Consider the following 16,875-nt stretch of genomic DNA (forward strand, 5'->3'; position numbering starts at 1 on the left):
CACCGGGCTACATGGGTTTACCCCTTGCCAGGAAAAGCAAATCTCCCTCCCATTCCATAGCTATTGAGCATGTTGGCTCCAAAGTGTGAATTTTTCCCATCACTACCCAGTGCTAGGATTTGGGAAAAGCTAATCTGAGCCTACTTAAATGTAAATGGAGATGTTATTATCCACAATGCCTAAAATAAGTTTTAAGTTTCAGTCCCTCACTCAGCTTTTCAGTTCTGGTCAGCTCTACTGCCTTTTCTTCATATAGCAGGTCCTGGAGAGATGTTAGCCTCCTCCCCTCCACACTGAAGACAGACTCCATGCATGGGCCTTCACTCAGGAGCATGACAGGCATCACACAGAGTACTACGATCCCTTGAGAAATGTGATGAGCGATTGATCCAGCCAGGTGGCCTCATCCAGGCCTATTTTAGCTGATGTTTCTTTTTATAAATGTATATTCCATTGCCCCTGAGTCAAATTAAAAAGACTTCCATTAAATCTGGGATCCCTTTACTTACTAAATATGTGTTTTCCCTGAAAAAAAAAAAATATATATATATATATATCAATCACTCAGGAGAAAAAAATAAACCAGCTAGTGGTACCTGACATTTCCCACCATTACCTCTTTCCCTGGACAGTTAAAAAATGAAAAGCAATTCAGAGAAGTGCAAATAAAGCAGCAAATGCCAGTCACGGTCACTAAGCTCAAAGGAAGGAGGAGAAGAAGAAAAGAGGACGGCAAAAGCTCAGGAGAAGACACTTTTGATCAACCACCAAAGCTCAGGAGGTTCTGGTAAAGAGCAGACTTTTATCCAAGGGCAGAGCACCAGCACAGCAGCCACAGCCAAGCAGAGAACTTCAGCCCATGCAACATCTTCACTCCCCAACTCCCATCTTTAAAACAAAGCACACAAGTCTGCAAAACTTTCCAATCCGTCCTGCTCCTACTTTTGATTCCACCTCTTGTAAGAGGGGAATAGTTATCTAAGGCCTCTGTAACACAAATGCAAAAATGGTGCACATTCTTAAGGCATTTGCCAGATATTATCTATCCCTGAGATGTCCTGAGAATCCAAGCTTAATGTTAAGAAGGGATCCACAGTCCCAAAAGTTGATGTATGAGAAGCAGATTCATAAATAGATAGAACCACCAAGAACGGCATGAGGATTTTATAGTAGTAAATATTTAGTAGGTACTAACTGTGCCAAGGATTGATTTTAAAAACTATATGCATAGTTTTAAAAATGAGGACCCTGAGGCTGAAAAGCATTAGTTAGACAAGGCTGGGAGTGTGGCTCAGTGGTAGAGCACTTGACTAGTATGCACAAGGCCCTGCATTAGATCCCTAGTGCCACAAACTGAAGGGAAAAAAAAGAAAAAAAAAACCTTTCCCAAATAAAAGTGTCTTCATAGCAAAGTAAACAATCAGTAGAGTGAAGAGACAATCTACAGAATGTTATAAATTATGTGCAAAATGTATCTGACAAGCAGTGAACATCCAGGACTTGTAAGAAACTCAACTCAATACCAAAAAAAAAGTTAGAAAGAAAGAAACCAAACCCCGATAATACAACTTTAAAATGTGCCAAATATTTTTAAAAATTAATTAAAAAATAAAAAATTTAAAATGGTAATGTAAACTTATCAAAGGACTTCTTAATAAGCTAGAATTATAAAATGGAAAAAGGAACACATCCTTGGGAAACACGCAATATAGAATGCTTACTACAGTATCATTTTTAAAAAGCAAAAGACCAGTGACAATGAAGACAAGGCAGTGGCATTTGGAGACTGAAAGCAATTCGATTTATTTAACTTTGAAGAACAAAAGCTTATTCTTCTAAGAAAAAATCAAAACACATTTTCTGTGGAAAAAAGAAACCATTTTAACCGCATTGCCAAAATAAATCAGGCAGAGTATAAGTTAGATCTAGCCACAGAAAAGAACTCAGGCCAAATAGGCAGGGTGAGAAGAATAAGGGGGAGGAGAGAACAAACAACAGATTTTGTTTTTAAAAGAGCAAAGGAAAGATGGGGAGAGAGAAATCCTGCCCCAATGTTGACACAGTTCCATTTAGAACACAGTCATTCCTTGGGATCCATGGGGGAACTGGTCCCAGGACCCAAAGATACCAAAATCTATGGATGCTCAAGGGCCTGACATCAAATGGTACAGTATTTGCATGTAACCTACATGGGTCCTCCTGTAAACTTTAAATGATCTCTAGATTACTTGTAATACCAAATGCAATGTAAATGCTACCTAAATAGTTGTTACACCATACTGTTTAGGGAATGATGACAAAGAAATGTGTATGTGCTTGGAATAGATTCAACTAGAAGAAAAAATATCTGGATCCACAGTTAGTTGAACCCATGGATGTGGAATCTACAGATACCTGGGACCAACTGTACTCAGTTCAGTTTCCATTAAAACCACCTAAAAAGGGAAAAAAAGGAAGGAAGGAAGGAATGGAGGGAGGGAGGGAAAGGAAAACTAACCAATGGGCGGATCTACATTTGCATTTGAATATTTGGACCTATTCTACAGTCAAAGCATTCCAGGAAAATAGCTTAGATAAAATTCCACATTTGAACTAAACCTTCTTTCAGGAAAAAAAATTCAACTATTATCCAATTATATGAAAGTCACATAACACCCCTTTCCTACTTTATTAGTTAAATTCTGGTACAAATCTGATTCGGCCTAAATTCAGAGATTTTGACCCAGTCAGAAAAATTTCAGGTTTCTCTAGTTGGAAAATCAAGTCAAATTAAACTTTCCAGTCACTCTTCCTTGGATAAGAAATATAAGAAAAATCTTAATAAATATATAATTTCTTTTAAATGTCAGTGAATATTCGCTTTCTTCCTTTTTCAAAGTCTATTTCATACTCTATTGGGGTAGTCTCACAGGGTCACCCAGTAGGTTCCAACATGAACAGGGACCTGATTTTCCTGGACCCAGTTAAATGAAGTCTGTGACTCCTGAAACCAAGCTGACTGGGTTTGACTAAATTCTACCACTTTCTTACTGGTAACTCTAAACAAGTTGTTTAACCTCTGTGCTTACGACCTTCATTTGAGAAATTAACACACAGAATGGCCTTTCAAGACAAGCCATGTACTAAATTCCAAAAGCTGAGTTACAATTAATTTACTCCATGGATCATGGGCATTCATAAGATTATTCTCTCTGATTTTGAGCTTGAAAATTTCCATAATTAAAGATTTTTAATTTCAAAGTTATTACAGCAAGTTGGAGGCTCAGAGAATGCATTCTCGTCTAGGCCTCTGCTGATTGGGATAGCACAAGAAGTGTGACTATCTTTTAAGGAGAGCCAGTTAGAGTCTAAATACTCCCTTGGCACTTGCCTTAAATCCATGAATTTCTATCTTTATTTCACATTCAAGGAGAAAGGGGGTAAGGGCTGTTAGGTACAATTTTCAAACGGTGAAGTTCACATTGAATTCACTCATGTCTTCTGATCAAATGCAATATCCTGCTAGATGACAGTTGGCTTTGCAGTGAGTATCAAATTGTAAACCAGTTACATGTGGTCAGGACTTGAGATGATCAGATCAAGTTCCTGGAGTCAAATACAGACAGAATTTGGGCCAAGAAAGCCACCTGAGCAATCTTAATTCTTTTAACCTTCCCAAGCCTTAGCCAGAATCTACTTAGGACTAGGTCTAATGGGTCTTATAGTTCCTGCCTGAGACTGAGCCACATTCTCATAACCTGAGCTTTATCTCATAATCTGCCTAACCTGCCATCCAGGTGATAACCTGTCACACACTGTCATCAAAACCCAGGCATTCTTTGCTGGTCCTTCCCTACCTTAGACTTGAATAGCCAGATGCTTCTCTTCCCAGAGAGGCAAGTTCTCCTTTACTTTAATCAAAATACTTCTCTTAAGTTACCATGGTTACTCAGTAATCCAAATCTAATACAGAGATGCCACTTTCTTTGTTCAATAAGACTTTCTTTTATGCTGGAAATGTTCTACTTCTGTACTATTCAATAGGGGAGATTCTCGCCTGTGGCTATTGAATACCTGACATATGACTAGGGTAAAGTCTTTTGATATAAATTCATTTAAATTTCAATACCCAGAGGTGACTGGTGGCTACCATATTAGACATTGTTCTCAATCATCAGTGGAAACAGTCCCCTTAATGAGCACCCTCTGTGGATGGAAGGGTGGGTGTAATTGACTTTATAGTCAGAGACCCAGGTTCAAATCTTGACTTCTCTTTCCAGCTATGTGACTTTCAATATGTAACTTATCCTTTCTGTACATCAGTTTCCTCATCTGGAAAACTGGGATGATAATATGGACCCCCTTAGGACATGTTTGTAGTGAAGACACAGGAGATATATACCAGCACAATGTTTAGAAGACTAGGATACTGAATTAACACTGGCTGCTATTATCATCCACTACATCATCCTGCTCCTGCCTGGCTCCCTTCCCAAGGTCACCAGTATCTGGCCCCAAGGCCAAAGACAGACTTTACTAAACTGTTTCTTTTCTTCAAATAAGGTCCCATTTGGCTCCTAATCTAGGGAAAGAGGGCAGATCTCCCCAAAGGCAAGCCTGAAAGAACAGCAGGAGAAAGCCAAAGATGTCAGAGCCCCTTTGCCCCAGAGGATTCAGGAGCACAACTCTTTAATTACTCCCAGAACATCTACTCCTCTGAGCCTGGCAGATTATTGGAGAAACTTCAACCCAAATGCCACTGATCCCACCACCCACCAAAGGGAGCTAACTCACAGCACTCAGCAGTACTCACCAAGCACTGCCAGTGTGCCAAGCCTGGGCTTCCTGGTCAGTCCCCAGAAATCTCACTGCCACCCCTTGAGATAGCGTCATTTCCATTTGCCAGTGAGGCGGAAACAGCTGCAGCTCCCTGCCCAAATGCTGGGTTAGTGAGCAGTGAACTGGGATCTGAGGCTGGCAGCCTGGCTCCAGGGCTCAGATGCAACTTTGCCTCTTCTCTGTTCCTTCAAGGCCAAGCCTCCCCCACCCCACCTTCCCTCCCTCTGTACACTGTAAACACTCTGTCTTCAAGTTCAGATTCGGACAGCTCCTTGGATGCTTTGATAGCATGGCTGACCCCTTGCCCTTCACATATAATAAGCATAAAAAGGGAAAATGCAATTCAAGCCAGAACAGAAAGAAAAGAGTAAAAGGAAAGCTAAGCCAGGATCAAGTTATCACAGGGTTTGGTTTTGCGATTTTAAAGCCGTGCCTTCCAAAATTAAAATTGCCAAACCAAGAAGCATTCATTTTTGCCCTTTAATTTCTTCAAAATATTTGTTGGCAACAATTATAATGCTACTGAAGGCAATTCAAAGTAATGTTCCTACTGAGGGTACTGAGAGTAGTATTCCTGTTGAGGGTATTTTCTTTGATGTGACACATCAAAGAAAACTGGTTTCCAATTCAAGGAAAAAGCATTGATCTGTTCACTCCAGCCTTTTTCAAAACACAGTTTACCTAGAAATGATGACAAGAATATGTATCATTTGGCCTGCATGGGTTTTTTTACAGGAAATTTTATAAGCCACAACATTTAAAAACCAGTGGTAATTTCACATTTTAAAGTCTGGATTTTACTTTTTGTTGAATTAAGAAGATATAGCAACATTAGGTCTAATGCAGGCCCTACCAATGACTGATGTGATTTCTGGTTTGCTACAGTCTCCACCACTCCATATTGCCTAGTATATAATCTTCTGTGCTCATTACTATGCAGGCCAAGTCCCTGGAGTTATCAAGTTTGCAGCCTTTTTACAAGAAGCTCTGGGCAGACAAGTAATCATACAAAGGGTCCTTTCGCCTTACCACTTTCAGGAAAGGTTTCCCATTTCCTTGCCAAATGTCATTCCTATGTGATCACAAACTAAAGGGAGGCTCTCAGTACCATGCATCACCTTAACCCCAATGTCACTAAAACTACAGCTCACCTGTTACTCTGTGCCACTTCGCTCTCTCTTCACAGGTGTTACAGGCACCTCTCCATTGACGCTCTCCGTCCCACTAACAGACATCAAACTTCTCCGCTCCTTCTGGTTTGCCTTATTTTCCACTTTTGTAACTCTAAACCTAGAAGCGGAAAGAGAAGAGCTGATGAGCTTTGAGTACAAATCATGAGTGAATCAAAAACCATCTATCTATCTAGGGCTGGGGCTGTAGCTCAGTGATAAAGTGCTTGCCTAACAAGTGTGAGGCCCTGGGTTCAATTCCCAGCACCTCAAAAAAAAAAAAAGTCTATCTAGACAGGCATGGTGGTACATGTCTACACCCTCAGCAACTAGAGAGGCTCAGGCAGGAAGATCACAGGTTTGAGGCTGCCTTAGCATTTAGTGAGACCCTGCCACAAAATTTAAAAACTAAAATTAAACTGTCTACAGATGTAGTTCAGTGGTAAACTGCCCCCAAGTCCAATCCCTAATATAGAAAGAAAAAAAGTCTACACAGAGGACCCCAAACAAACTCAACCAGAAGTTGGAACAGCAATGAGAAACATTCAATAAGAGGGGCATTCCCCAGCAGCAAATCCTGTAGTCCTCTGCCCAACTTTCCAGCTGATTCATTCAACCACATCATACACAACACTGATTATTTTATAGAGCATGCAAACTACATTAAAACAGGTACTCAAGTATTAAACAGCCTCACAGTTGTGGTTTCTGACAATGACATGAGCTTTATCATCAGCTTTTTTTAACCACAGAAGGCTAATAAAAGCACAACTGATTTAAAACTAAACTGACATAGGGCTGGGGTTGTGGCTCAGCAGTAGAGCATGCGCCTAGCATATGCGAGGCCCTGGGCTGGATCCTCAGCACCACTTAAAAATAAATAAATAAAAGTATTGTGTCCAACTACAACTAAAAAATAAATATTAAAAAAAAAAAAACTAAACTGACATAGCCGGAATGGTCAGTAGATAACTATCTCACAAAAATATACACCTGTCAGTGCTATACACACACACACATACAGCCAAAAGAACCCTAATAATGCATTTTATCAGTATTAGCTGGTGTTGGGTTGAAGATTTATTTCTGTTTTTTAAAAACAAATTTGAGTTAATTTTCAATAAGGCCTAAAGAAAAAATTAAAGAAGTTGAAGAAGAGATTTTCATTAAAGGAGAAGTTAAAGTAATTAACTTAATTTGACTGTTTTTTAGAGCATTATCATTAAATCCCTAGTCTTTCAATAATAGCTTCTTTCTAGTTCTGGTTTTAATTTCCACAAAAACAATCTAAAATAAATTCTCCTTCTTTGTCCAAAATGTGTTCCCCAACCATGAGGAGGAGGAAGACTCTAGGAAGTGAAAGAAAGAGCAGGGGAAAGTTATAAACACAAAGCTATTCTGCCAAATGGGAAGACTCATAAGCAACATGTGTTGAAACACAGCCTATGACCATTAAGTGCTCATAGTACCCAATAGCCAAGAGAGCTGGGTTTGGGAAATTTCAAAAAGTCAAGTCAAACCTGAGTTGAAAATTTCAGCAGATTTTTTTTTTTAAGCAAATAAAATGAGCTGTGTTCAAACAAGCTCCATGTTCTCATTCATCTGCATTCATAAATTCCCATGACTCTGCCTCTTAATAAAACACTGTGGTCATGAGTTGTACTGTTTTGCTGCGGCAAACAGCCCTCGGTCTTCTCCTCTTGGCTTGTGCAACACATGCTGAAACTCAACTGAATAAAAATAAAAATAATAATAATGAAGATAGTCAACATGCTCAAAACTGTTATGAAACCTTTACCTGAGTTATCTCGTCTAGTCTTCACAGCAACCCTATGAGATGAGTGTGGCTGTCATTCTCACTTTAGAGAGGGACATGAGGCACAGGACCAGGTTAATAGTTTGTAAGCAGTGGTGCCAGGACTCAAGTGAGGTAGAAGCAATGGGCTTGGGCTATACTTCCCAGAGGTCTGTCATTTGAGAAAGAAGGATTACTACCAACTTTTGCTAAGAGCTTCCCAACCTGACTCCCACATATAATCTTCACCTCTAGGCTCCAACTGTCTTTGCAGTGTATTGTTAGCAGTGCACTTCCTACCTGAGCCCAAACCGCAGAGACTGCAAAAATGCTTCATGTCAAGTCAGACTCATTTGTTCCTCAAACTGCAAGATCTTTCGATCACATATGGGTCACCAGTAAATGCTACTTTAAGACTGAGACCGCCAGGATGAAGAAAGAAGAAAGAAAAAAGAATGAAGCAATCATCACAATTCATATGGGTCTTATGTGGCAGATGCTTGACCTGATCTGTCTCCCTGGTACATGACTGTATAACATTTCCAGCTGCCTAGCAGTTATGTGTAACCAAGTGATTTGTGGCCAGGGAACATGAACCACAATGATATGCAGCACTCCCAGGCCTTTCTCACTAAATACCCCCAGGAACAATCCCCCATGACCTTTCTCCTGTTCACAGATCTGACACAGTCACGGCGGAAGGGGCCTGGGACTCTGAACAACAAGTTGAAGAGCCACCTCCCCAACTGCCTGCTTTGGATTCCATACGTGAAATAGAAATGTCTACTCTGTATATAGTTGAGATTCTGAGTTCCATCTGTTATAAGGTGAGTAATTAATTATTTAACTTAATTAATACATCTCCCATCTGATCTAGCAATAACTGCCTTTTAGGGTTCTTCTGCTGTTGGAAACACAGAACTCAGACCAAAACACCTCTAAGAGTCCACACATCTCATCTGAGCCAGGCTTAGGAGAACAGACTCCACATTTACAGCTATATACAAATCTGTACCCAAATGCAACCATGTCCCGGACCCTCCAAAAGACACAAGGGACCATACCTGCCAACAGAGAGGACAGTGACTTCACCTTGGCGCCGTGGCCGGCTCTCTCTGGACTTGTTGGTGGGTTTTATGAAGTGCCATCGCTTGTGCCGACACCGCTGACACACATCTCTCTCCACAGCTCCACCCACTGTGTGTAGATGGTGGCCGCAGACATGCTTCCCTGGGGTACCTCCTGGTGACAAGGGCCCAGGACTCACAGGTGGGCTCCCAGGGGTGCTGGGGGTCACTGGACTAAGGAAGGAAGGAAAAGGAGGAAATAGAACTGATTTAACTGAAATGCCAGCAAAAGTCATCTCTCCTCTATAATGTAAAAAAATGGTTGAATGAAAAAAAACACAACTTCCAATTGTCAAATGGACTTTGTGAATGTTAGGCAACAGGCACTCAGGACCCTCGACCATGTAAGGACAACACATCTCTAACTATAATAACGTGATTTATCACTTCTAGAATATAATTAACTGGCTAGAAATAAACCACTGCTTCTGCTAATGAAGCTCTGCTTGACTTTACAGCATTAGGCTTCTTTGTAAAACACGCATCTCCCACCTCATGCAGCCATACTAACTTCTCACACTTAGCCACATCTGCCTGGAACTCGGCTAAGAGATGCCTGGAACATACATGCCCTAGAGAAGAGAAAAACTTCAATTCCAATTGAATTTTCAGATGACTTAATCTAGACTATTCAATCCAATCAGACTACTACATCAAAGGAAGAAAGCTTTTAGGTCAAGGTATGAAAAGTAATGCCTCAAACAGGTGTTTGGTGGTGACGATAAGTCATGAAAATAGCTAACACTTCGTATTCTAAGAATTTTTTATATAATTCAATTAATCTTTATAAAACCTTACAATGTATGTATTATTAATTTCCATGTCTTAAAAATGAGGCCACTGAGGCTCAGAGAAACTAAGTAACTGGCCTGACGTCATATAGCAAATAAGTGTGGATCTGAAGAGAAAGTCAAATTTTAGAAACCACACTCTTACCCACCATGCTATATATTGTGCTTCAGAAACAGTGGAGGCCTCTTTAATAATCTAGAAGAAATTTAGCCAGACTAGTCAAATCACAAAATGCAGAAGTATATAGGCCAGATGTTGGCTACCTTCAAAAGGCACGTGTCAAAGTCTGGCCCCTAGAAAGGAAGGGATTAGAACAGGACAGGGCCAGACTGACCAGGAATAACCAGCCCTCTGGCAAATGTGGGTACAGAAAGGGCAGCACCTCTACAGAGCTGATACCTGAGATGTCAGCAAGAGCCCCAAGGGCACATGGAAGCCTTACGATGGCAAAAAACATCCATGGGCTGCTGACAACTAGCCTGCCGCACACTCTTGAAGTACAGACTGTGACACGAGAGTCTTAACAGTACAGCCAGTCAAAAGTTTCCTGGTGCTCTTTAGGGATCCACTTTAAATTGTTAAAATAAAACACAGAGCAGATCCTTCCTGGAGGAACACAGTGTCAACTTGGTCCCCTAGACCAACCATCCCCAGGTGCATCCCATACTTCCATGTCTGGCACCTTTTCTCCTGCACTTTTTTTTTTCTGCCTGCAACCAGCCCCTGCCACTTGAATGTCCACTCCAGATGGCGCCTCTTCCATGTACCTCCCTGACTTTCTGCTGGCCCCACAGAGTCCCTAGAGCTTCCGGTCTTCACCTCCCCTACAGCCACTTAGGCTGTGCACCACAAGGCCTCATGCACCTGTCTCCATTCCTACAGACTCAGCTCCTCCAGGACAAGGGTCTGTGCACGTCCTGCTCTAGCACAGCACCCAGCACACCGTGGGCATTCAATAAAGGCTCCTTGCTGGAGAAATGAAAAATTTTATAAAATACAGCTATTGGCAATTAATTATAAAGGAATATAGAGCTTCACAACTATAACCTAAAACCAGTAATTCAAAACATACAATTATCATCGAACCAACCCGGTGTTCATTCAGTCATCACTGTTCATAAGGGTCTTTCAGTGCCCGAGGTACTTCACATTCCTCATAATAACCCAATGGAGTTAGTACAATGGTCTTTCTCCATTTTACAGACGATAGGTGGAGCTCAGAGTGCCCAAGAACAGGTAGCCAATAAGAGGTAGAAGTAAGATTTGGTGTACCAGTTCCTAAGCTATGTTCCTGCTCTTAGTCTCTTGACCTTCCTTCCTCCCAGTAATGTTCTATAACATCAATTCTTGGCCAAGGTGACACTCCCCCAGGGGACACTGGCAATGTGTGGAGACATTTGGAGCTGCCACACCTTGTGGGAGAAGTTAGGAGCTGTTCAGAAGGGCATCTACTAAGTAGAGGCCAGGGATACTATTAAACATCCCACAATGCACCCAACAGTACCCCTCAGCAAAGAATTGGCTGGTGCAAGATGTCAATAGCACCAAATTTGGGAAATCTGCTCCAGCAGAACAGCATTTCCAATGCCATCCCATCTGAGCAAACAACTGGGGAAATGTCCCATTCCGTGGGAGGAGGAGACTTACCTTTCAATATCACCCAAGCTGTTATCTGCCACCATAGCCTTTAAAACGTCAGCATTTGCTAGGGAATAAAAAGAACATTAAAGAATTAAAGTAGAAGGGGTGAACAATCATAGAATTATCACATCATAAAAGCTGCTGGAAAAACATGGAATTCAGGTCTTTCAGTTCATAGTTGATTCCTGAGACTCTGGATAAGGGAGAAGGTTAATTTTCCAGGTGGGTCAACTGGCTTAGCTCTGCTTCAAGACCTGTAAGTCCTTAAGTCAGGCCAGATATCTTAAAATTAGTATTGATCACAACATATATATGTAATACGTATATATGTATCATATATGACACATATATATGAAATACAGGCTGACAAATTAGACTTCTGATGTTAATTTTTTAAATCTAAATATGTAAGCGGGAGGGAAGCTAGGCTTTCAACAAAATCAAATTGAATCTCAGCTTCTAGGGTCCCCTGTCCACACTCACACCCTCACCCCATGTCCCTTTCCCTCTTGCAGAGTGGTCAAATTCTCAAGAACCAAAAGCTGAAGTGCATGTTGCATTTCTCTCAGCTATTTAATTGGCAAGGCCAAATACTCTTGCTGCCTCCTAACCTTTTCCATTGATTTTTAAAGCACTGTTCTCATGACTAACCACAATGAATTCTCTAGAGAGGAAAAAATAAAAAATCACTATTTACCATTCGAGCTGATGCCAACATTTAACATTCCAATGAACCCCCAGAGGAGGGCAATTAAGGCCAGTTCCAACCACTCCTGCTGGAGGTGTTGAGAGCTAAGGGTTTATAGGAAGCATTTCTCAACCTAGTTTTCCTTCTTGCCCCACCCAGGAGCCTTCTTCCTTATTTATTTTTTCCTATTTATACTCCATGAAAGTAAAGATACATATCTTTTCATGTTCCAAATGCTTATCTGTGCTGTGTTTTGGGTTCCCTCCATGATCCAATTTTCATCCCCCAGGGGTCCTCTTGGCCTACTGTCACCCTTGAGAATGCATAGATTTCTTTTTAAAGAAATATTAACATAACATACCATCCTTTGTTAAAAGAAATACTTTCTTTGCCCTTCATAACTATCCCTGAGGATGTCCAAATGCATTTCCAAACAAAATTGATTTAGGAAAAAAAAAAAAAAGACCCTTGTCATTGCAAAAGTAATGAAAATGGATTCATGGAATCTCCTTCAATGCAAGCTGACACCTTACCCTTTGTAAAACATTCAACTACTCAACTGCAACTGAGAGATTGTCAGCCATTGTATCTTTTAACTAATAAAGATGGGGCAGGAAAATTAACTTTGCTCTCAGATAATGGGTTGAGATATTGCTGAGGTTTGGATGTGCTTTTGCCCCCCAGAGATTTGTATGTTGGAAGTTTGGTCCCCAGCATGGCAGCCTGGGAGGTGGTAGGACCTTTAGTGAGGTCTAGTAAGAGCTGATGAGGTCATTGAGGGTACAGCCCTCAGAAACAACTGATAAAGATCTTATGGTACTCTGGCTGGTTCTCAAGAGAGGTTTGTTATAAAAAAGAGGGATGGAGGTTAAACAAGGGGAGAGCTGGGCATGTAGCTCGCTGGTTGAGTACCTGCATAAGGCCCTGGGTTGAATCCCCAGTGCTGAAAATGAACAAATAAAAAAGGGAGCCCAACTCATAAATCACTCTCAGGCTTCCTGTGTTCCCATGTGACCTTTCTCTTTCACACATACTTCCACCATGATGCCACCTATTGTGTTGTAACCCAGCCCAGGGGTCCTCACCAGAGGCCAAATCAATGGGGCTTCCTAACTTTGGACTTTCAATGACCAAAACTGTGAGCTAAATCAACCTCCCTTTTAAATAAATACTCAGCTTCAGGTATTTAATTATAGCAACAGAAAATGGACTAATACAGGGATACAGTCTCATGTACAACTTTGTAATTGATTATATTTAAAATACACAGTAATTTGCCAGTTTATCAAACTTCAAAATCATAAAATCAAAAAAAAGGGAAAACAACAACAGAGGATATAAAACATGGATAGCAATAACTTTAATACTAACAATTAAACTAATGAGCTTTTTAAAAACAAAGCTCAAATAGTTGCCTGAGGAAATTATTCACCTATAAAATGATGACTGCCTATAAAATGAAACATCAAGTTGTAAAATGATACCAGAAGATAAAATGTATTAAAATAGTTACCAAAGTTTATGTTCTGTAGACTTGTTTCTCTTTTTTGTGTGTAGGGGGTATGCTACTGGAGATTGAACCCAGGGGCACTTCACCACTGAGATATATCCTCAGCCCTTTTAATTTTTATTTTCAGACAGGGTCTCACCAAGTTGGTGAGGCTACCTTGAACTTGTGATCCTCCTGCCTCAGCCTCCTGAGTCACTGAGATGACAGGCATGTGCCCTTGTGCCTGCTGTTTCTCATGTTTTTATGAATTCCCGTGACTTATTCTTATCTCTTATAAATAATTACTAAACAGCTCTTTGTTTGCTCTGAATGAAGTTTCTAAAAGCAGACTCTAGTTCCTACACAAACACCATTCTCATCCACACTGTGGGAGGACGGTGGGCATATGGGATTAACACAGAATACACATTTACACGCATGTACACACGCAAGTCCCCTCTATCTCTGGGCTAACGGCCAAGTCTACACCAGAGAGTAAACTGCAGTAATGTGTCCCTGGGGAACCTTTCTGATTTTCTGTGATGAGAAGGCTTTCTAACATCACATCACATTAGGACTTGAAAACACACTTTAATTTGGTTGTAAAATTATAATAAAAGAACAATAATATAGGTTCTATTGAATAAACGGTTGTCCCGTGTTATCTAGGGAGGATTGGTCCTTGGACCTCCCAGAAGACACCAAAATCTTCAGGTGCTCAAGCTCCTCATATAAAATGGCAGATGCCTATGCAAATTCTCGAGTACTTAAGATAATCTCTAGATTACTTTTAATACTGAATGCAATGTAAATACTATGTAAATAGTTGTTATTCAGAATTATATGTTTAAGGAAAAATGACAAGAAAAAGTATGTACATGCTCAGTACAGATGCAACATTTTTTTGTTGTTTTGAACAATTTCAATCTGCAGTTGGTCAAACTGGCAGCTACAGATCTTTCTCTTTCACACATACTTCCACCATGATCTCAAAAACAAAAGTGCCAACTATCTCTCCTCCTACTTTTATTATCCATAACTCCTATAAAGCCATAAAAGATGGTTTTCTTATGCTTGCCAACATTTTGTCAGCTATACTTCCTTTCACAGGCTTCTTGAGAATGGGCAAGGAAAACCCATAGAGAACAAATGGGTGGTGTTTTCCAGAAAATGCTTCCTCTTTTTCCCCTGAATTCATGCTTTATCATATGCATAAAAGAGTCCTTTTCGGGCAAGAGCGTCCTGTAGTCTCCCTTACTGCTATCTCTTCAAAGTTTTCCTGACACTCAAGGCAGAAGTCCCAAGCAAGAACTACTATTACCATCACCAAAATTAACAAGGCTGATATGTGCCAGTCACTGCCTAAAAGCCTCACAGACCTTACTCTGTTGGATACTTCCAAGGCCCTAATACAGACAGAATTATCATCCCCATTCTACTATACAGAGAAATGGAAACTTACTAGCTGGCCACAGTCACACAGCTAGAAGTCACTTGCCCACCCCCTAGGACTGTCTGAGCAAGTACTTTAAACCCTAACACTCTCCTTCCTACTGTTTTAAGGTCCAGGTCTCTACCCAAACAGACGCAGACTGACTGAAGTTCAGAGCACAGTCTACTTATACAGCACATGGCAGAGCCCTCTTGGTGATCCTTTAGTTTGTGGAGGCATCTCTTCTGCCATGACAAAAATTGAATGTCACAGTAAGAGCTTCATAAAGGAGCCTATCTCTCTCCTCACGTGAATATTTCGGGATATTTGAGAATTAATTATAAAACTCTCCATTTGTACTCCGGCAGACAGCTTACGGGCCTACCCAGAAAACAAAGCTATAGAATCCCCAGAACTTTCCAAACTTGTAAGACAACTCCACTGACTATGGAATTTCCTGAGCCATAGGAATGTCTTGTGTTATTCATAATGAGCCTCTTGATCACACTCAGTCTACACTAATGGAGTGACTTAGGGTGGGGCCAGTTGTCAGAAAGGTTGACACTTTCAGTCCCAACCACTGGGAAGTAGGGGATCAGGTGTTCTGGGACTGGAGATAAAGCTCTACAAAAACTCTTGAACAATAAGATTTAAGAAGCTTCCCAGTTGCTGAAAACATGGGGGTACCTGAAGGGTCCTATGCTCAGAAAGGACATGCAGTCTCCACTTCCCAGTTCCCAGGATCTTGCCCTACACATCTCTTCCACCTGGTTGTTCCTCAATTAAACCCTTCACAATAAGGTAGTAAATGTAATCAAGCATTTCCTTGAGTTCTACAAGCCAATTTTACAAATTATCAAGCCTCGGGTGGGGGGGTGGTTATGGGAATTCCCTAATAGTCTACAGTCAAAAGTACTTGAGTTCTGGACTTGCAATTGGTATCTGAAGCTGGGCAATCTTGTGGGACTAAGCCTTTAACTTGGGGATCTGATGCTAACTCCAAAACAGGGTCAGAACTGATCAGAAATTAAATTGTAGGACACTCCTCTGGAGTTCAGAGTGTTGGAGAATTGCTCAGTGTGGAAAACCCCACATCTCGTGTTGAAATGCAATATGAGGATGTGAAGAAACTGTGTTTGCCTAGCTGGTCAGCTAAAAGATCCACCACCAAGGGACAGATACCTAAACTAACACTCAGTTCCAAAATTAAAAGACACGTACATAAGTACAGTTTGTTTATCTGATCTTTACAGTCTTAGAAATTAAAACCTGCAAATTAAAAGGAGATGTAACAATGCACAGGTGGAAGACACACTATTTAGAACCAGAAGAAAGAGCTGTATTGCTCATTAACCATGTGAATTTAACCCCTTGGAGCTCTCTTTTCTTCAGTGGTAAAATGGGCATGAAAATACCAACTTTAGAAGGACGACCTGATTAATTTAACCCCTTGGAACCTTTCTTTCTTCACCTGTAAAATGGGTATGAAAATATCAACTTTAGGGGGATGATCTGAGGATTAGATGAGATTTACACACATAAAGCACCTAGATTTAAATCATTTAAATACATACGGCACACTCTAAAAACCGCAATGAAAATTATGCTGAGCCATATAAAGCTGCTTTATATGGTACCATATAAATCTAAGTGAAGAACAGTTGAATAGTCTAACACACTGGCAGCTTGGGCCATGCAGTGCTCTTGCTGAAAATCGAGGATATCGGGGAGGGGAGATCCCCAGGGGAAGGGCTGAAGGCAGAAGGGCAGGTACCTCCTGATGATTACAAAGGTATTTCAACTTTTAGACAGATGGCTCAACTATATCAGTGCCTGCTGCATGAGTCAGCCAGTGATGACCAGAACAAAGATCAAGGGAAAGTTTTTCTTCTAAATTGTCTACTCAAAGTATTCAATATGGAAA

At 40.7% G+C, this 16,875-nt stretch overlaps 1 protein-coding gene across 2 annotated transcripts in view; it reads right to left on the bottom strand.

Annotated features, from left to right (window-relative positions):
* Rell1 (RELT like 1) overlaps positions 1-16,875 on the bottom strand; it is a 64,821-nt gene that overhangs the window by 12,050 nt on the left and 35,896 nt on the right. For both annotated transcript variants that reach the window (XM_046446790.2, XM_058579552.1), the window contains exons 4-6: positions 11,349-11,406; positions 8,847-9,083; positions 5,970-6,108 (exon numbers count right to left, since the gene is read on the bottom strand). In XM_046446790.2, the coding sequence (XP_046302746.1) occupies positions 5,973-6,108; positions 8,847-9,083; positions 11,349-11,406 (431 nt within the window). In that variant the 3' untranslated portion in view covers positions 5,970-5,972. The remainder of the gene's footprint in view (positions 1-5,969; positions 6,109-8,846; positions 9,084-11,348; positions 11,407-16,875) is intronic.

The sequence above is a fragment of the Marmota monax genome, unplaced genomic scaffold (genome assembly GCF_021218885.2).
Source record: "Marmota monax isolate L192 unplaced genomic scaffold, Marmota_monax_Labrador192_F-V1.1 WCK01_AAM20220418_F8-fsc00025, whole genome shotgun sequence".
Classification (NCBI taxonomy): Eukaryota; Metazoa; Chordata; class Mammalia; order Rodentia; family Sciuridae; genus Marmota; species Marmota monax.